This window comes from Mobula birostris, chromosome 4 (assembly GCF_030028105.1).
Source record: "Mobula birostris isolate sMobBir1 chromosome 4, sMobBir1.hap1, whole genome shotgun sequence".
Classification (NCBI taxonomy): Eukaryota; Metazoa; Chordata; class Chondrichthyes; order Myliobatiformes; family Myliobatidae; genus Mobula; species Mobula birostris.
In genome coordinates this window covers 208,732,772-208,753,865 of record NC_092373.1, presented here as the reverse complement: position 1 = coordinate 208,753,865, position 21,094 = coordinate 208,732,772, and the positions used below count along the sequence as shown (strand labels likewise).

The following is a 21,094-nucleotide window of genomic DNA, read 5'->3' as shown; positions in this document are numbered from 1 at the left end:
AATGCAAAATGGATCTTCTAGCCATTAATGTAACAAATGCAGTCATCCGACGAGCTGAAGAGGTTAAATGATTTGATTCTATCATTGGTAAACCAAAAATTGCCATAATAGGGTGAGGTTGTAAATCAATACTCCAAACAGTTGAAATAATATCAAAGATATCTTTCCAATATTTTTTCAAAAAAGGTCATGACCAAAACATATGAGTTAATGAAGCTTTCTCAGAGTGATATCTACACATACAGGGTTTATATGAGAATAATAATGAGCGAGTTTATCCTTAGACATATGGGCCCTATGTACTACTTTAAATTGTATCAGTGCATGGTTAGCACATATAGAGGATAAATTAACTAATTGAAGAATTTGGTCCCATTTTTCAATAGGTAAAGTAAGCTTAAGTTCCCTTTCCCAATCACTCTTAATTTTATTAGATAAATCTGGACGTATTTTTATGATTATATTATAAATGGTTGCAATTTTATAATTTCTGAAAAAGATTTAAATCCAAAATTTTTTTCCAAAATATCCATTGGATATAGATTCAGAAAGGTAGGAAGAACAGTATTTAAAAAGTTTCTAATCTGTAAATATCTAAAGAAATGGGATTTAGGCAAATTATTTCATTTCAGTTTTAAATCTTTTTTATTGATTGTTATTGAGATCAACAAAAAAAATAGATTAAAGTAATCAAGTCAACATGTCAATGTGTACAATAAGGAATTAAATTACCAAATAACTGATTAACAAAGCTAAACAATATATCAATAATAAGAAGAAAAAATAAAGCGTTAAGAATATTTTTGGAAAAAAGAAAGAACGAAAAAAGAACCCCTACTAACTAAAACAAAAGAAAACCCCTGCTAACAAAAAAAAATGAAAAGAAAAAAAAACATTTGGAGCACAACCCCGGAGCGATGCGCCATACAAGCTTCCATAAAAGAAAAACATCAATCCGCCAACTCAAATCCATTTACACAAGAATCAGAAGGAAACCATCTTAATTAACTCAAATCAGATGATAGTAGCCGGCAAAAGAACCCCACCTTTTCTCAAAGTCAAATCGAGGATCAAAAGTTCGACTTCTGATTTTCTCCAAACTAAGACATAACATCACCTGAGAGAACCATTGTATCAAAGTGAGAGCAGAGACATCTTTCCGTTTCAATAAAATAGCTCTTCTGGCCAATAACGTAACAAATGCAATTACATGTTGGTCTGATATAGAAATACCATGAATATATTGAGGGATTACACCGAACAAAACTGTCAATTTATTAGGTTGTAAATTAATTTTTAAAGCTTTAGAAATTGTAGAGAAAAATAGATTTCCAAAACTGTTTCAATACAGAACACGACCAAAACGTATGTGTCAATATTGCTGTCTCGGTTTTACATCTATCACACTCACTATCAACATTAGGAAACATTTTAGACAGTCTCTCCTTTGTCAAATAGTAACGATGTACAATTTTAAATTGAATTAAAGAGTGACTGGCACAAATCGAAGAAGAGTTAACCAACTTCAAAATTTGCAACCAATCCTCTGTTAGCAAGGTCATGTTAAGCTCTCTTTCCCAATCTTGCTTAATCTTTAGTGAAGGGTAATTGTACTGTTGTAACAGTAAATTATAAATTTTCCCAATAAAACCTTTCACTAAAGGATTCATTTTTAAAATAATGTCTAACAGGTCAGAATCCTGTATATATGGAAAATTACTTAAATATTCTTGTAAGAAATGTCTGACCTGAAGATATTGCAAGAAATGTGAGTATGAGAGAGAGTATTTAGTTACTAATTTCTCAAAAGACATCAATCAGCCTTCTTGGAACAGATCCATGAAGGAATAGACTCCTTTATTCCTCCAAAGAAAAAAGGTAGGATCACTTAATGAAGGTTTAAATAAATAATTCCGATAAAGAAGGTTAAATTTTTTGAGATTAAAAAAATTACGAAACTGGTACCAAATTCGTAACAATTGCTTAATCATAGGTTATAAATTTAGATTAGAAATTTTGTGCAGTTGTACAGATAAAGAAGCTCCTAATAACGAGGTTAAGTAAAATTGTTTCACAGCTTTCAATTTCAAATCAACACAAGGTGGTCATTCATTTTTATCAGCCCAATATAACCAGGAACACATATAACTTATATTAACAGCCCAATAGTACATTCTTAAATTAGGCAGAGCAAGACCTCCATCCTTTTTTAGTTTTTGTAAATGATATTTTCTAACTCTTGGTCTGGAAAATTATATTTATTAAACAATTGTTCAAAGGTCATGAAACAGTTATCCAAAAATAGATCACAAAACTGTAATATACCTTTGGTTTTCCAAACCAAATAGGCTTGATCCAGAATAGAGGGTTGAAAAAAAAGCTATAATAGGGCTTGCTAGAATAAATTGATTCAACCCAAAAAATTTTTGAAATTGAAACCATATTCGCAAAGTATATTTAACTATTAGGTTATTCGTTTGTTTATACAATTTAGAAAGAGCAAGGGGAAGCGAAGTCCCTAAAATAGAACCCAGTGAAAACCCTTGTACAGATTTACATTCAAGATTTACCCAATGTGGACTTGAAGTTATGTCCAAGTCCCAAGTCCAAAATTTTAAATATCAAATACTAATTGCCCAATAGTAAAATCTAAAGTTCAGCAATGCCAGACCACCCTCCTTTTTTGACTTCTATAAATATCTTTTACCTAACCTAGAATTTTTATTCTGCCATATATATGAAGAAATTTTAGAATCAACATTATCAAAAAAGAGATTAATCCTCCAACTACATTTCATTGGTTCTCTCAAAGTACGTTGTGTTTAAATTTAGAAAAAATTAGAAGTGTCATTTATGATCCTTCTATTAAATTCGAAAAGACTTGGAGGCCATTTATTCAACACTTCCACATGATGTAATTTGACCTTTTCCAAACCTATTCTATTACTTTCAAATATTTGGAGAGGGGAGCAGAGTTAATGACACTAATGGTCCTATTTGACGTAACATAACAGCCCATGTCTTTTTCTTTTCCTTCGTTTCGTTGATTAGTATTGATTAGTATTATTTGGGGGGTATTTTGTGTTTTTTTTTCTTTTTCTATTGCATTTTTTTTCTTATATTCGTATTTTGTAAGATTTTGGGAGGTTTAATATCTGTGTGTTAACGGAGTTTATATTTTTATATGCTAATTATTAACAATGTAATCCGAATAGCTTTGTATTAATATTATGTTATGTTTAACATTTTGATATTAATAAAAAGATTGGAAAAGATAAGGTAAATGCAAGCAGGCTTTTTCCCCACTGAGGTTGGGTGGGACTAGAATTAGAGGTCATGGGTTAAGGGTGAAAGGTGAAAAGTTTAAGGATAATGTGAGCAGAAACTTCTTCACTCAGTAGGTGGTGAGAGTGTGGACCATGATGCCAGCATAAGCTCAATGTCATTGCTTAAGAGAAGGTCAGATACACAGATGGATTGTAGAGGTACGGGGTGGGGGGGGTGGTATGGGCCAGGTACAAATCAATGAGAGTACACAGTTTAAGCGATTTGACATGAACCAGATGGACCAAAGGACCTGTTTCTGTGCTGCATTTTTTATCTCTACTTATAAACCAACATCCCTATCACTCTGGTTCCCATCTCCCTACCAAATTAGTTTATTCTTCCTCAATCCCTTTTAAATTTCCTGGCCTTCATCTTAAACCTACACTGTCTATTTATAGATATTTCTGCTAAGGGAAAAAAGTATCTCTCTTTTTACCATACCTGTGTCCTTCTTAATTTTGCATACCTCAATCAGGAAAGCAAACCCAGTCAATATAATCTCTCTTCATAACTGAAATGTTTTGAAGTTAACATCCTGATCAATATTCCCTGCACTCTCTCCAATCAGCTGTATTCTTTCTACAGTTCAAGTTTAAATTTATCAAGTTTATCGAACTCCATAGTGGGACAGGTTCCCCAGATGTGGCTTAACTAATGTAGTTACACAACATTGCTCCTCTTGCATTGCATCCCTTAGCTAACAAAGTCAAGTGACCCATTTATAGCTACATAGAAACATAGAAATCTACAGGCCCTTCAGCCCACAACGTTGTGCCAAACATGTAATCTATTCTAGAAACTGTCTAGAATTTCCCTACCGCATTACCCTATTTTTCTAAGCTCCATGTACCAATCTAAAAGCTTCTTAAAAGATCCCATTGTATCAACCTCTACCACCTTCTCTAGCAGTGCATTCCATGCACTCACCACTCTTTGTATGAAAAACTTACCTCTGACACCTGCTTGTACCTCCTTCCAAGCCCCCTTGTGTTAGCCATTTCAGCCTTGGGCAAAAGCCTCTGTCTATCCACACCATCAATGCCTCTCATCATCTTGTACACCTCTGTCAGGTCATCCCTCATCTGTCGCTCCAAGGAGAAAAAGCCAAATTCATTCAACCTATTCTCATAAGGCATGCTCTCCAATCCAAGAAACATCCTTGTAAATCTCCTTTACACTTTCTCTACAGTATTCACATCCTTCCTGTAGTGAGGTGACCAGAACTGAACGCAGTACTCCAAGTGGGGTCTAACTAAGGTCTTATATAGCTGTAACATTACCTCGCGGCTCTTGAACTCAATCCCACGGTCGATGAATGCCAACACACAATACACCTTCTCAACAACACTGTCAACCTGTGCAGCTTTGAGTGTCCTATTGACATGAGCCCCAAGACTTCTCAGATCCTCCATACTGCCAAGAATCTTACCATTAATATTATATTGTCTTCAAATTTAACTGACCTAAATGAACCACTTCATATTTATCTGGGTTCCAATGCCACTTCTCAGCCCAGTTCTGCATCCTATCGACGTCACACTGTAAACTCTGAAAACCCTCCAGACTATCCACACACCCCCAACTATTGTATCAACAGAAAATATACTAACCCACCTTTCTACTTCCTCATCCAGGGGTCCGAGAACAGATCCTGGCAGAACACCACTGGTCGCCGACCTCCATGTAGAATACGAACCAACTACAATCACCCTTGCCTTCTGTGGGAAAGCCAATTCTAGATCCACAAAGCAACGTCTTCTTGGATTCCATGCCTCTTTACTTTCTGAATGAGCCTTGCATGGGAACCTTATGAAATGCCTTACTGAAATCTGTACACATTACGTCCATTGCTCTAACTTCATCTATGTGTTTTGTTACATCCTCAAAGAATTCCATCACGCTCGTAAGGCACGACCTGCCTTTGGCAAAGCCATGCTGACGATCCCTAATCAGATTATAAACACAAAATACTCTGCGGATACTGGGGTCAAAGCAACACTCACAACACGCTGGAGGAACTCAGCAGGTCAGCCAGCATCCGTGGAAACGATCAGTCAACGTTTTGGGCCGGAACCCTTCGTCAGGACTGAAGAGGGAAGGGGCAGAGGCCCTATAAAGAAGATGGGGGAGGGTGGGAAGGAGAAGGCTGGTAGGTTCCAGGTGAAAAACCAGTCAGGGGAAAGATAAAGGGGTGGGGGAGGGGAAGGGAAGCAGGGAGTGATAGGCAGGAAAGGTGAAGAAGGAATAGGGGAAAACACAATGGGTAGTAGAAGGACGCGGAACCATGAGGGAGGTGATAGGCAGCTGGGGGAGGGGGCAGAGTGAAATAGGGATAGGGGAAGGGAGGGGGAGGGAATTACTGGAAGTTGGAGAATTCTATGTTCATACCAAGGGGCTGGAGACTACCTAGACGGTAATGAGGTGTTGCTCCTCCAACCTGAGTTTAGCCTCATCACGGCAGTAGAGGAGGCCATGTATGGACATATCTGAATTGGAATGGGAAGCAGAGTTGAAGTGGGTGGCTACCAGGAGATCCTGTCTGTTGTGGCGGACGGAGTGGAGGTGCTCGACAAAGCAGTCCCCCAATCTGTGTCGGGTTTCACCGATGTAGAGGAGGCCGCACCGGGAGCACCGGATGCAATAGATGACCCCAACAGACTCACAAGTGAAGTGTTACCTTACCTGGAAGGACTGTTTGGGGCCCTGAATGGTGGCAAGAGAGGAGGTGTAGGGACAGGTGTAGCACTTGCGCTTACAGGGATAAGTGCTGGGTGGGTGATCCATGGGGAGGGACATGTGGATCAGGGAGTCGCAGAGGGACCGATCCCTGTGGAAAGCGGAGAGGGATGGAGAGGGAAAGATGTGTTTAGTGGTGGGGTCCTGTTGAAGGTGGCAGAAGTTGCGGAGGATAATGTGCTGGATCCGGAGGGTGCTGGGCTGGTAGGTGAGGACAAGGAGAACTCTGTCCCTGTTGTGGTGGCAGGAGGATGGAATGAGGGCCGAAGTCCGGGAAATGGAGGAGATGCAGGTGAGGACATCATTGATGACAGCAGAAGGGAAACCACGATCCTTAAAGAAAGAGGACGTTTGAGATGTCCTGGAACAGAAAGCCTCATTCTGGGAGCAGATGCAGCGGAGACGGAGGAACTGGGAATATGGAATGGCATTTTTGCATGTGGCGGGGTGGGAAGAGGTATAGTCGAGGTAGTTATGAGAGTCGGTGGGCTTGTAGAAGATGTCAGTGGACAGTCTGCCTCCAGAGATGGAGACCAAGAGATTGAGAAAGGGGAGAGAAGTGTCCGAGATAGATCAAGTGAATTTGAGGGCTGGGTGGAAGTTTGAAGTAAAGTCGATGAAAATGACGAGCTCAGCATGGGTGCAGGAAGCAGCACCAATGTAGTCGTCAGTATACCAAAGGAAAAGTTGGGGAGCAGTACCAGAATAGGTTTGGAGCACAGATTGTTCCATATAACCAACGAAGAGGCAGGCATAGCTGGGGCCCATGCGAGTTCCCATAGATACACCCTTAGTCTAAAGAAAAGACGGAAGAGCCAAAAGAGAAGTTATTGAGTATGAGAACCAGTTCCGCCAACCGGAGGAGGGTGGTGGTGGTGGGGAACTGGTGAGGTCTATTGCCCAGAAAGTAGCGGAGGGCTTTAACCATATAACATATAACCCTATAACAATTACAGCACGGAAATAGGCCATCTCAGCCCTTCTAGTCCATGCCGAACTCTTATCCTATCCTAGTCCCACCGACCTGCACTCAGCCCATAACCCTCCATTCCTTTTCCGTCCATATATCTATCCAATTTAACTTTAAACGACAACATAGAACCTGCCTCAGCCACTTCTGCTGGAAGCTCGTTCCACACAGCTACCACTCTCTGAGTAAAGAAGTTCCCCCTCATGTTACCCCTAAACTTTTGTCCTCTAATTCTCAACCCATGTCCTCTTGTTTGAATCTCCCCCACTCTCAATGGAAAAAGTCTAACCACGTCAACTCTATCAATCCCCCTCATAATTTTAAACACCTCTATCAAGTCCCCCCTCAACCTTCTACGCTCCAAAGAACAAAGACCTAACTTGTTCAACCTTTCTCTGTAACTTAGGAGATGAATCCCAGGCAACATCTTAGTAAACCTCCTCTGTACTCTCTCAATTTTATTGACATCTTTCCTAGAATTCGGTGACCAGAACTGTACACAATACTCCAGATTTGGCCTTACCAATGTCTTGTACAATTTTAACATTACATCCCAACTCCTATACTCAATGCTCTGATTAATAAAGGGCAGCAAACCAAAAGCTTTCTTCACCACCCTATCCAAAATGAGATTCCATCTTCAGGGAACTATGCACCATTATTCCTGGATCCCTCTGTTCTACAGCATTCTTCAATGCCCTGCCATTTACCATGTATGTCCTATTTTGATCAGTTCTACCAAAATGTAGCACCTCACATTTTTCAGCATTAAACTCCATCTGACATCTTTCAGCCCACTCTTCTAACTGGCCTAAATCTCTCTGCAAGCTTTGAAAACCTACCTCATTATCCACAATTCCACCTATCTTGGTATCATCTGCATACCTACTCATCCAATTTACCACCCCATCATCCAGATCATTAATATATATGACAAACAACATTGGACCCAGTACAGATCCCTGAGGCACACCACTGTTCACCGGCCTCCAATCTGACACACAGTTATCCACCACTACTCTCTGGCGTCTCCCATCCAACCACTGCTGAATCCATTTTACTACTTCAATATTAATACCCAACGATTGAACCTTCCGAACTAACCTTCTGTGTGGAAGCTTTGAGGCCTTCTTGGTGAGGAATGGAGGTGTATAGGGATTGGACATCCATAGTGAAATGAAGCAGTTGGGACAGGGGAATTGGAAGTTATTGAAGAGGTGGACGGCATGGGATGTATCCCGGATGTAGATGGGGAGGGACTGAACTATGGGTGACAAAATGGAGTCCAGGTAGGCAGATACAAGTTCGGTGGGACAGGAGCAGGCAGAAACTATGAGTCTACCGGGACAGTCAGGCTTGTGTATCTTGGGGAGGAGGTAAAACCGAGCGGTGCGGGGTGTGGGAATAATGAGTTTAGCGGCTGAGGATAGAAGGTCTCCAGAGTTGATAAGGGTGGTGATGGTGCGGGAGACAATGGTTTGATGTTCTTTGGTGGGGTCCTGTTCCAGGGGTAAGTAAGAGGAGGTGTCAGAGAGCTGCCTTTTGGCCTCAGTGAGGTAGGGGTCCATCCGCCAGACTACTACGGCACCACCTTTGTCAGTGGGTTTGATGGTGAGGTTGGGATTAGTGTGGAGAGAGCGGAGGGCAGTGCATTCAGAGGGAGTGAGGTTGGAACAGAGAGGAGTGGTGAAATTGAGACGGTTGATGTCAGATTATGTCTCTCCAAATGCTCCCAGATCCTGCCTTTCAGGATCTTCTCCAACAACTTACTCACCACTGAAGTAAGACTCACTGGTCTGTAATTTCCTGGGTTAATTCTATTTCCTTTCTTGAACAAGGGAGCAATGTCTGCAACCCTCCCGTCCTCCGGAACCTCTCCCGTCCCTATTGGTGATCATCTCCTCCCCCACTTCCCACAGTAGCCTGGGGTACATCCCGTCCAGTCCCAGCACTTATCTAACTTAGTACCTTTCAAAAGTTCTAGCACATTCTAAAACATAGAACTTCGAAATTTACAGCACATTACAGGCCCTTCGGCTCACTGTTGTACCGACCATGTAACTGCCTAGAATTTCTCTAGCACATAGCCCTCTATTTTTCTAAACTCCATATACCTACCTAAGATGCTCTTAAAAGACCCTATCGTATCCACTTCCACCATCATTCCATATCTCATCCGGTCCCGGTGACTTTTCTAACAATGCTTTTCAAAAGCTCCAGCACATCCTAATGTCCATTGGCTATAAGTCATCCCTACAATCACCAAGATCCTTTTCCGTCGTGAATACTGAAGCAAAGTATTCATTAAGTACCTCTGCTATCTCCTCCGGTTCCATACACACTTTTCCACTGTCACACTTGATCGGTCCTATTCTTTCACGTCTTATCCTCTTGCTCTTCACATACTTGTCGAATGCCTTGGGGTTTTCCTTAATCCTGTACACCAAGGCCTTCTCGTGGCCCCTTCTAGCTCTCCATTCTTAAGCTCCTTTCTAGCAACATTGTAATTTTATAGAGCTCTAACAATACCTATTTTCTTAAACCTTTTGTAAGCTTTTCTCTTCTTCTTAAAAGGAGCGCAGAGCGGGGACTCGGGACAGTGTGATCATGGGACCGTTGTAGCAGGAGGAGGAGTGAGGGGCTCGGGAGAGTGCTGAGAAACAGCTGAGGCGAGATGCTTTAAAAGGAGCACGGAGCGGGGACTCGGGACAGTGTGATCACAGGACAGTCGCAGCAGGAGGAGGATCGAGGGGCTCGGGAGAGCGCTGAGTGCTGAGAAACAGCTGAGGAGAGAGTGCTTTAAAAGGAGTGAGGAGGGCAACTGAAGGGTTAAACAGAGTGTTGATTAGTTGATTAGAGGGAGTGAGTACTTGAGATAATTGGCAGGGACAAATAAAAGGAGGGGTAACTGAAGAGGAGCGGCCAGTGTGTGCGTGGCTCAGGGTAGGAGTGGAGCTTTGAGGTTTTGGCGAGCAGAAGCTGAGGACGAACCTGCTCCCAGTGAGGTAAGGCCAGGTAAGTTCCTTTAATTAATTTAATTAACTTAGGTGTAGGTAATGGAGGCAGCAGTTAGGGTAGTCGAGTGCTCCGTTTGCAGTATGTGGGAAGTCAGGGACAGCACAATCGTCCCTGATGACTACACCTGTAAAAGGTGCAGCCAGCTGCAGCTCCTGACAAACCGAGTTAGGGAACTGGAGCTGGAGGTGGATGAACTTCATATCATTTGGGAGGCAGAGGCAGAAATAGACAGGAGTTTCAGGGAGATAGTCAGCCCTAAAAGTCAGGAGGCAGGTAGCTGGGTGACTGTCAGGAGAGGGAAGGAGAACAGACAGAAAGAGCAGAGCACCCCTGTGGCCGTTCCCATCAACAATAAGTATACCGTTTTGGATACTGTTGGTGGGGACGACCTACCAGGGACAAGTTGTAGTGGTCGCGTCTCTGGCACTGAAACGGGACCCTCAGCTCAGAAGGGAAGGAGGGAAAAGAGGAGAGCAGTAGTGATAGGGGATTCGATAGTTAGTGGGACAGATAAGAGGTTCTGTGGGAGAGATCGAGAATCTTGGATGGTCTGTTGCCTCCCTGGTGCCAGGGTCCGCGATATCTCGGATCGAGTTCTCAGTCTTCTCAGGAGGGAGGGTGAGCAGCCGGATGTCGTGGTCCATGTAGGGACAAATGACGTGGGTAGGAAGGAGGAGGAGGAGGTCCTGCAAAGAGAGTTTAGGGAGTTAGGTGCAAAGTTGAAGGACAGGATCTCCAGGGTTGCAATCTCAGGATTGCTATCCATGACACATGCCAGTGAGGCTAGAAATAGGAAGATGGTGCAGCTGAATACGTGGCTAAGGAGTTGGTGCAAGAGGGAGGGCTTCATGTTTCTGGACAATTGGGCTTTGTTCCAGGGAAGGTGGGACCTGTTCCGACAGGACGGTTTGCACCTGAACTGGAGGGGGACTAACATCCTTGCGGGAAGGTTTGTTAGTGCTGCTCCGGGGGGTTTAAATTAGATATGCAAGGAGAGGGGAACCAGAGTGTTAGAACAGATAGTGAGGTGGAGGAGGATAAAGGTCATGCGAGGACTACATATACACACAGAAATCAAAGGTTTGTACATGATAGAAATGTTCTCAGGTGCAAGGAGTATTGTAGGTAAGGCAGATGAGCTTAGGGCGTGGATTGGCACATGGGATTACGACATTATTGCTATTAGTGAGACTTGGTCGCAGGAGGGGCAGGACTGGCAGCTTAATGTTCTGGGGTTCCGTTGTTTCTGACATGATAGAGGGGAAGGGATGAAAGGGGGAGGAGTGGCATTCCTCGTCACGGAAAATATCACAGCTGTGCGTAGGCAGGACAGCCCGGAAGGCTCGTCTACAGAGGCCATATGGGTGGAGATGAGAAATGGGTAAGGTGTGACCACACTAATAGGGTTGTATTATAGACCATCCAATAGTCAGAGAGAATTGGAGGAGCAAATCTGTAGACAGATAACAGACCGATGTAAGAAACAGAAAGTAGTAATAGTGGGGGGTTTTAACTTTCCACATATTGACTGGGACTCCCACACTGTGAAAGAGCTAGATGGCTTGGAGTTTGAAGTTCAGGAAAGTTTGCTAAATCAATATATAGAGGTACCCATGTGAGAGGATGCAATACTTGATCTCCTATTAGGGAACCAGACAGGTTAGGTGAAGGTATGTGTAGGCGAATATTTTGGGTCCGGTGACCATAATGTCATTAGTTTCAAGTTAATTATGGATAAGGATCGGTCTGGTCCTCGAGTTGAGGTTCTAAATTGGAGAAGGGCAATTTTGTGGAAATGAGAAAGGATCTAGGTATAAATGTATACCTCAGATAAATATTATGTGGAGATTTGTGACAAATATGATTATATGACATATGTACAGTATCTGAAATACATCTTATGGAAATTTTTGTTTGATGATGAGTTTCAATAAAAAATAAATTACAAAAAAAAAAGAGAAAGGATCTTGGAAGAGTGGATTGGGATAAGTTGTTTTCTGGCAAGGATGTGTTCAGTATGTGGAAGGCCTTCAAAGGCGAAATTTTGAGAGTGCAGAGTTTGCATGTTCCTGCCAGGATTAAAGGCAAAGTTAACAGGCATTGGGAACCTTGGTTTTCAAGGGATATTGGCGATCTGGTTAAGAAAAAGAGAGAGGTGTATAGCAAGTATAGGCAACAAGGAACAAATGAGGTACTTGAAGAGTATAGAAAATGTAAGAAAATACTAAAGAAGGAAATCAGGAAGGCAAAAAGAAGACATGAGTTTGTTTTGGCAGATAATGTGAAGATAAACCTGAAGGGTTTCTACAAGTATATTAAGAGTAAAAAGATAGTAAGGGACAGAATTGGTCCCCTAGAAGATCAGCGTGGTTGTCTATGTGTGGAGCCTCATGAGATGGGGGAGATCTTAAAACAGTTTTTTTGCATCAGTATTTACTCAGGAAACTGGGATAGTGTATATGGAAGGAAGGGAAACAAGCAGTAGTGTCATGGAACATATAGAGATTAAAGAGGAGGAGGTACTTGCTGCCTTACAGTGAATAAAGGTAGATAAATCCCCCAGGCCTGACATGATATTTCCTCAGACCTTGAGAGAGACTAATGTAGAAATTGCAGGGACCCTGGCAGAAATATTTAAAATGTCCTTAACCACGGGTGTGGTGCCAGAGGATTGGAGGGTAGCTCATGTTGTTCCATTGTTTAAAAAAGGCTCCAAAAGTAAACCAGGTAATTACAAGCCTGAGAGTGGTAGTGGATGATTGCTTCTCAGATTGGAGGTCTGTGACTAGTGGTGTGCCTCAGGGCTCTGTGCTGGGACCATTGTTGTTTGTAGTCTGTATCAATGATCCAGATGATAATGTGGTAAATTGGATCAGTACGTAATTGTGGACAGCGAAGAAGGCTTTCAAAGCTTGCAGAGGTATCTGGACCAACTGGAAAAATGGGCCAGAAAATGGCAGATGGAATTTAATGCAGGCAAGTGTGAGGTGTTGCATTTTGGAAGGACGAGTCAAGGTAGGACATACACTGAGGAGTGCGGAGGAACAAAGGGATCTGGGAGTTCAGATACATAATTCCCTGAAAGTGGCGTCACAGGTAGACAGGGTTGTAAAGAAGGCTTTTGGCATCCTGGTATTCATAAATCAAAGTATTGAGTATAGGAGTTGGGATGTTATGGTGAGGTTGTATAAGACATTGTTGAGACCAAATTTGAGGTATTGTGTGCTGCTATGGTCACCTAACTACAGGAAGGATATCAGTAAGATTGAAAGAGTGCAGAGGAGATTTACTAGGATGTTGCCAGGTCTTCAGGAGTTGAGTTACAGGGAAAGATTGAACAGGTTAGGACTTTATTCCTTGCAGCGTAGAAGAATGAGGGGGGATTTGATAGAGGCTTACAAAATTATGAGGGATATAGACAGAGTAAATGCAAGTAGACTCTTTCCACTTAGATTAGGAGAGATAAATACGAGAGGACGTGGCTTTAGGGTGAAAGCGGAACCATTAGGGGGAACTTCTTCACTCAGAGAATGGTGGGAGTGTGGAACGAGCTGCCATCTGACATGGTAAATGCAGGCTCACTCTGAAGTTTTAAGAATAAATTGGGTAGATACGTGGATGGGAGAGGTCTGGAGGGTTATGGACTGGGTGCAGGTCAATGGGACTCGCGGAATAAAGTTTCAGCACAGGCTAGAAGGGTTGAATGGCCTGCTTTCTGTGCTGTAATGCTCTATGGTTCTATTGTTCTAGATTTTCTACATCCTTTGTACACCATGGTACTTTATCCCTACCATCCTTTTCATGTCTCAGTGGAATATACTTATGCAGATCTCCATGCAAATGTTTCCTGAACATTTTGCCACATTTCTGCTGTACATTTTCCTGAGAATATCTGCTCCCAATTTATGTTCCCAAGTTCCTGCCTAATAGCATCATATTTCCCCTACCCCAATTAAATGTTTTCCCAAATTGTCTGCTCTTGTCCTTCTCCAGCACTACGGTGAACGAGATAGAGGTGTGGTCACTACCATTAAAAATGCTTTCCCACCGAGAAAGCACTGTACCAGAATCACAACCCTATTATCACTGCACCATTCCAGAATCAAATCTAAACCCCTGGCACTGAGGCGATGCAGATCAATATTAGGAAAGTTAAAATCACCCATCACAACAACCCTATTATTATTTGCACCATTCCAGAATCTGACTCCTTATCTGCTCCTCAATGCCTCTGGTACTCTTGAGGGGGATCTATAAAATAACTTCAAGTAGAGTTATTGCCCCCTTCCTGTATCTGACTTCCACCCACACTGACTCGGTGGACAATCCCTCCTTGACTTCCTCCTTTTCTGCAGCCGTGATACTATCTCTGATTAGCAGTGCCACTCCCCCACCTCTTTTGCCTCCCTCCCTGTCCTTTTTGCAACATCTGAAGCCTGGTACACTCAGCCATCGTGCTCCTGAGACATTCAAGTCTCTGTAATGGGCACAACATCAGAGCTCCACGTATTGAGCCAAGCTTTAAGTTCATCCGCCTTGCATTAAAATAGACACATCTCAAACCATCTGGCCGCGTGCTTCTGTGCTCTATCATCTGCTTATCCTTCCTGATAAACTCCCTGCAAGATGTCTCTACTTGTGCACCAACCGCTCCATCCTCGGCTTCTTCACTTCGGTTCCCACCCCTCCCCCTTCAAATCTAGTTTAAACTCTCCCCAGCAGCACTAGTAAACGTCCCTCCCAGGGTCAGAGTCAGTCATCAGAGGTCAGGGTCAGTCATGATAAGACACGGATAGAAGTTGAATGGCAAAAGGACCATTCGAGGTAACACATCAAGTTGTAACCCGTCACGTGCTGCTTGAAGGGGCATTATCAGCAATTATCTTTCAGAAGAGAACTGGATTAAACACCTGAAGGAAAAATAATTACTTGAGGGACAGAGGTGAGTGGATCTAATTGAATAGCATAGCTAATGGTCATAAACACATGCTGACACAGAACAAAACCAACTCTACTTACTTACAAAATCATATTCACCTTTATATCTTGCTGACTACAGAGACATACTTACTGCTGTTTCCTGGCTAGCTCCTGGTCCTTCTGCACCAAATCTTGCTTCAATGTGGCCAGCATTTCTACACTCACATCAACTTGCCGTGATAGTTCAGTAGCCTTCTCTTCAAGATTTTGCTTTTCTTGGCTTAACCGTATGCTTTCTTGCTTGGCTTTTTCCAGTTCTGAGCTTTTCTTTTCAAGTTCTATCTGAAGCTTATCCACTCGGGCTGTGATCTTCTGCTCCACCTCCTCCGACAGCTTTTCTAAGCGCTCATTCAAGTCTAGCTTCTCGAAAGCTTGGATCTTTAACCGAGCCAGCCCTTCCTCATAAACAGCATCTACTGCAGCTGCAGCCAGAGCTGCAGGGGGAGTAGAAGGAGTCACTGCCTTTCTCATGAATATTTCGTTTACTGGGCCTTCGACTTCAGGCAAATAACAGGTGGAACCATGTGATAATTCCTCCCCGCACTCTAAATCATATAAATATCTCTGTTCTTTGCTCCTAAATGAAGTGCTTTCAAAGATTTCTTTACAGGAAGTAGGTATCAGAATTGATTTGTCACCTCCTGAAGATAAAATACCAGCATCACAGATGCTATTAGACTTTGAAAGGACGTAAAGTGTCTCATATGTATGATTGTATTCCAGATGAGCTCGCAATGAAGAAAGATTCCTAAAACGCTTGTGTTCCCCACATCTTGGACAGCGGTAGGGTAGATCCAAAGAGGCCATACCTCAAATAGTCCCACAACATTGACCTGTATTGCACTGCTCAGAAAGAGAGTCACTTCTCATAGTGCACGAATGTTCTCATACATCTTCACCATAAAACCATAAAGGCAGTACAGACTGGAGGTAAAGTTGCATCACAATACAGATATTACATTTTTCTTCCAAGTCAATTTACCAGTTCCTTCATTTGGAATTTTCATTTTAACTTTCCAGACTTAAAATCATCAGTAGGTGCAGGACCTGCTGACAGAAATAGCAGGAAGGAAGTGATGGGGGGGGGGGGGGGGAGAGTGGGGGAGGGGAAGAGATATGAGAGATCAGGATAACTCTGCAATTTCTTTTTAAGAGTATACCATCTCAAAGACAAAGTTAACATCAAGTTTATTATTTTTACCCATCTAGAGGTTTGTGTTTGGAATGATAAATGATCAAGAGAATGGAACTATCATTTCCGCCTCCATAAAAATACTGAAATACAGCCCTACTCTCAGAATAAGATGTGAGGCACCAAGCTTTCAACCAGTCCTACTTCAAGGGCAAAAGACACAGCTTGATGAGCAGAAGAAATTTAAAAAATAGTTCAAAATAATAGGGAATCAAACATCCTTTTCAGTTTTTATTCCTGTTTTATCAAAACTTCCCAATAATATAACATAAATATGTATCTTAATAGAGAATTGCTAACCGACCATCAATCAGATAAGTCTGTGTTGAAGCCCAGGCAATTAGCATTCAAATACTGTGCAGAAAAGATCAAGTTATATGACTAATTCGTCGGGATCAGTCTTGTTCCCTCTGTTGGTTTTCAGATATTAATGATTTCAATGAGAATATACAACATTGAACCTTTGACATGATCTGCTAATCTCTTCTGTGTCAGTTCTTTAAAGACCTCAGTACCCCTTGGTCTTCCAAAAATGTATCCATTTCCTCTTTAGATACTTGCAATGATTTATCCCCCGCAATCCTAAACCCAGAGTGTTTAGTCTCTTCTCATAGAAAATAACAAGAGATATTGAGGTTCTGGTCAAAAAGAGTTATGGGTCAAGCTCAGATAGCTGCATCAAGTGAATCCTTGGGCAATGTAAAAGGAAATCTATTTTTCCTACCAGTTAGGAAATCAAGGTACCAAGACTAATGGCAGTTGTATATAGGCTCCAAACAGTAGCCGGGATGTGGATTACAAATTGCAGCAGGAGATAGAAAAGGCATGTCAGAAAGGCAATGTCATGATAATCGTTGGGGATTTGAATATGAAAGTGGATTGGGAAAACCAGGTCAGTACTGGACCTCGAGAGAGAATTTGTAGAATGTCTAAGGGATGGCTTTGTAGAATGTAGAATGTCTAAGGGATGGCTTTTTAGAACATCTTGCTGTTGAACCCACTAGGGGATCAGCTGTGCTGGATTTTAAGAACATTTAAGAACATTTTTAGAACATCTTGCTGTTGAGCCCACTAGGGGATCAGTTGTGCTGGATTGGGTGTTGTGCAATGATCCAGAGGTGATAAGGGAGCTTAAGGTTAAGGAACCCTGAGGGAACAGTGATCACAATATGATCAAGTTCACATTGAAATTTGAGAGGGTAAAAATAAAATCCAATGTGCCGGTATTTCAGTGGAATAAAGGAAATTACAATGGCATGAGAGGGGAACTGGCCAAAGTTGACTGGAAAGGGACATTTGCAGGATGGACAGCAGAGCAACAATGGCTGGAGTTTCTGCGAAAAATGAGGGGAGTGCAAGACAGATATATTCCAAATAAGAAGAAATTCAAAGGGAAGAAGGATGCTACGTAGCTGACAAGTCAGAGCCAAAGTAAAAGCAAAAGACAGGGCATACAAAGAATCTAAAGCTAGTGGGAAGATAGAAGATTGGGAAGCTTTTAAAAACTAGCTGAAGGAAACTAAGGTCGTTCGGAAGGAAAAGATGAATTATGAGAGGAAGCTGGCAACTAATATCAGAGAAGATACTGATAGCTTTTTCAATTACATAAAGGGTAAAAGAGTCGAGGGTAGATATAGGACCAATAGAAAATGATGCTGGAGATATTGTAACGAGAGACGCAGAGATGGCAGAGGAACTGAATGCGTATTTTGCATCAGTCTACACAGTGGAAGACGTCTGCAATATACTGGACATTCAAGAGCGTCAGGGAAGTGAGGTTTGTGCAGTGAAAATTATGACGGAGAAGGTGCTCAGGAAGCTTAATAGTCTGAAGGTGGATAATTTTCCTGGACCTGATGGAATGCATCCTCGGGTTCTGAAGGAAGTAGCTGGAGAGACTGCGGAAGCATTAACAATGATCTTTCAAGAATTGATAGATCCTGGCATTGAACCAGATGACTGGAAAATTGCAAATATTACTCCGCTATTTAAGAAGGGTGGGGGGCAGCAGAAAGGAAACTATAGACCTGTTAGCCTGACATCAGTGGTTGGGAAGTTGTTGGAATCGATTGTTAGGGATGAGATTACAGAGTACCTGGAAGCACATGACAAGATAGGCCAAAGTCAGCATGGTTTTCTGAAAGGTAAATCCTGCCCGACAAGCCGACTGCAATTCTTTGAGAAAATTACAAGCAGGGTAGACAAAGGAAATGGAGTAGACGCGGTGTACTTGGATTTTCAGAAGGCCTTTGACAAGGTGCCGCACAGGAGCCTGCTTAGCAAGATGAGAGCCGATGGAATTACAGGGAAGTCACTAGCATTGGTGGAGCATTGGCCAATTGGCAGGAAACAGGGACTGGGAATAAAGGGATCCTGTTCTGGCTGGCTGCCGGTTACCAGTGGAGTTCCACAGGGGTCAGTGTTGGGACCACTGCTTTTTATGATGTATGTCCATGATTGGGACTACGGGATAGTTTAGGGGAATGGACAAAGAAGTGGCATATGAAATACAATTTTGGAAAGTGTATGGTCGTGCGTGCACTTTGGTGGAAGAAATAAATGGGCAGACTATTATTTAGATGGGGAGAGAGTTCAAAATGTGGAGATGCAAAGGGACTTGGGGGTTCTTGTCCAAGATACCCAAAAGGTTAACCTCCAGGTTGAGTCGGTGGTGAAGAAGGTGAATGCAATGTTGGCATTCGTTTCTAGAGGTATGGAATATAAGAGCAGGGATGTGATGTTGAGGCTCTATAAGGCACTCATGAGACCACACTTGGAGTATTCTGTGAAGGTTTGGGCTCCTTATTTTAGAAAGGATATACTGACATTGGAGAGGGCTCAGAGACGATGCACAAGAATGATTCCAGGAATGAAAGGAATTATGAGGAACATCTGGCAGCTCTTGGGCTGTATTCCCTGGAGTTCAGAATAAGAGGGGATCTTAGAAACATTCTGAATGTTAAAAGGCCTGAACAGATTAGATATTGCAAAGTTATTTCCCATGGTAGGGGATTCTAGAACAAGAGGGCACGACTTCATGATTGAAGAACGTCCATTTAGAACAGAGATGCGGAGAAATTACTTTAGTCAGAGGGTGGTAAATCTGTGGAATTTGTTGCCACGAGCGGCTGTGGAGGCCAAGTCATTGGGTGTATTTAAGGCAGAGAGATAGGTTCTTGATTAGAGGGTGAAGGCAGGGGAGTGGGGATGACTGAAAGAATTGGATCAGCCCATGACTGAATAGCGGAGCAGACCCGATGGGCCGATTGGCCTAGTTCTACTCCTATATCTTATGGTTTTAAAGATAGGGGGAGGAGCAGTTAGTGTCATAGAGGCAGAGAATCTGCAAAAGGCCTTAGAGAGGTTGGGAGAGTGGGATAAGATGGAATACAGCATACAGAAATGTGGAGTTATGCACTTTCATAGGAAGAATAAAGATAATATCTGTTTTCTAAATGAGAATAGCATGTCTTTCTGAGGAACAGGCCATGCCTCATGAGCCTGGTTGAATTCTGAGGATGTGACCAAGTATAATGATGAAACACCAAGACATTCCACACAGATGTAAAGAACAAATGATGGCAGAGCAGTGGATGTGGTGTCTATGGATTTTATGACACTGTTTGATAAGACTCTCCATGGTTGGCTCATTCAGGAAGTCAGGAGGTATGGATCCAGGGAATCTTGGTTGTGTGCCAAAAGAAATGGCCTCCTATAGAAGGCTGAGGGTGATTGTAGATGGAATGTATTCTGCCTGAAGTTGGTGGCCAGGGGGGTTCTGCAGAGATCTGTTCTGGGACCCCTACACTTTGTGATTTTGATAAATTACTTTCAAGAGGTAAATTGAAGAGTGGGTTAGTAAGTTTGCAGATAACACAGACGCCGGTGGAGTTGTAGTTACTGTGGACGATTCTCATACTGTCGGTTATAACAGGACACTGACAGGATGCAGACCTGGGGGAGGAAGTGGCACATGGAATATGTGAACCTCTGAGGTAATGCCTTCTACAAAAGCTAATTGGAGTCAGATATTCCTGTCAATGAGATGAGATTGGAGGTGTGGATTGTAGAGGAGTCCTGCCCTAGAAGAGACATACAAAGTCAGGTTACTGATAGAGCCAGCTCTTTTCAAGGAAGATCTGTTTATGTGTACCATGCCTCGATCGAAAAAAAAAACTTCCAGAGGACTTGAGAAGAATTGTAAAGATGCACCAAGCTGGAAATGGTGACAAAAGCACCTCTAAAAACCACAAGACCATAAGATATCGGAGCAGAAGTCGGCCATTTGGCCCATCGAGTCTGCTCTGCCATTTTATTATGACTGATCCACTTTTCCTCTCAGCCCCAATCTCCTACCTTCTCCCCTTATCCCTTCATGCCCTGAGCATCACTCAAGACCTAAGTATTCATCAGTCCACAGTATGAGAAACTGTAAAATGGAGGAAAGTATTGCTACTCGCCTTAGGAATGGGCATCCTCCAAGCACCAGGAGCACAACATGCAATGCTGAAGGAGCTGAAAAAGAACCTGAGGGTAACAGCAAAAGACCTGCAGGAATCTCTAGAACCTGCTAAATTCTCTGTTCATGTGTCCACGAGAAAAAACACTGAACAAGAAAGGTCTTCATGGAAGGGCACCACAGAGGAAGCACTGCTCTCCAAAAAAACATTGCTGCATGTCTCAAGCTTGCAAACGACCGCTTCTGGGACTATGTTCTGTGGACAGATGGGACAAAAGTTGAACTTTTTGGCAGAAATGCACATGGCTATGTTTGGACGAAAAAGGGCACTGCACACCAACCCCAAAACCTCATCTGAACTGTGAAGCATGGTGGAAGGAGCGTCATGGTTTATGAAAAGGATAAATAAGAC

The 21,094-nt window shown here is 42.5% G+C and overlaps 1 protein-coding gene across 1 annotated transcript in view; it reads right to left on the bottom strand.

Annotated features, from left to right (window-relative positions):
- The window catches only part of fbxo41 (F-box protein 41), a 225,460-nt gene extending 209,622 nt beyond the window's left edge, over positions 1-15,838 (bottom strand). Inside the window, exon 1 of the mRNA XM_072254830.1 lies at positions 15,123-15,838. Within this exon, the coding sequence (XP_072110931.1) occupies positions 15,123-15,838 (716 nt within the window). The remainder of the gene's footprint in view (positions 1-15,122) is intronic.
- Between the last annotated feature and the right edge of the window lie 5,256 nt (positions 15,839-21,094).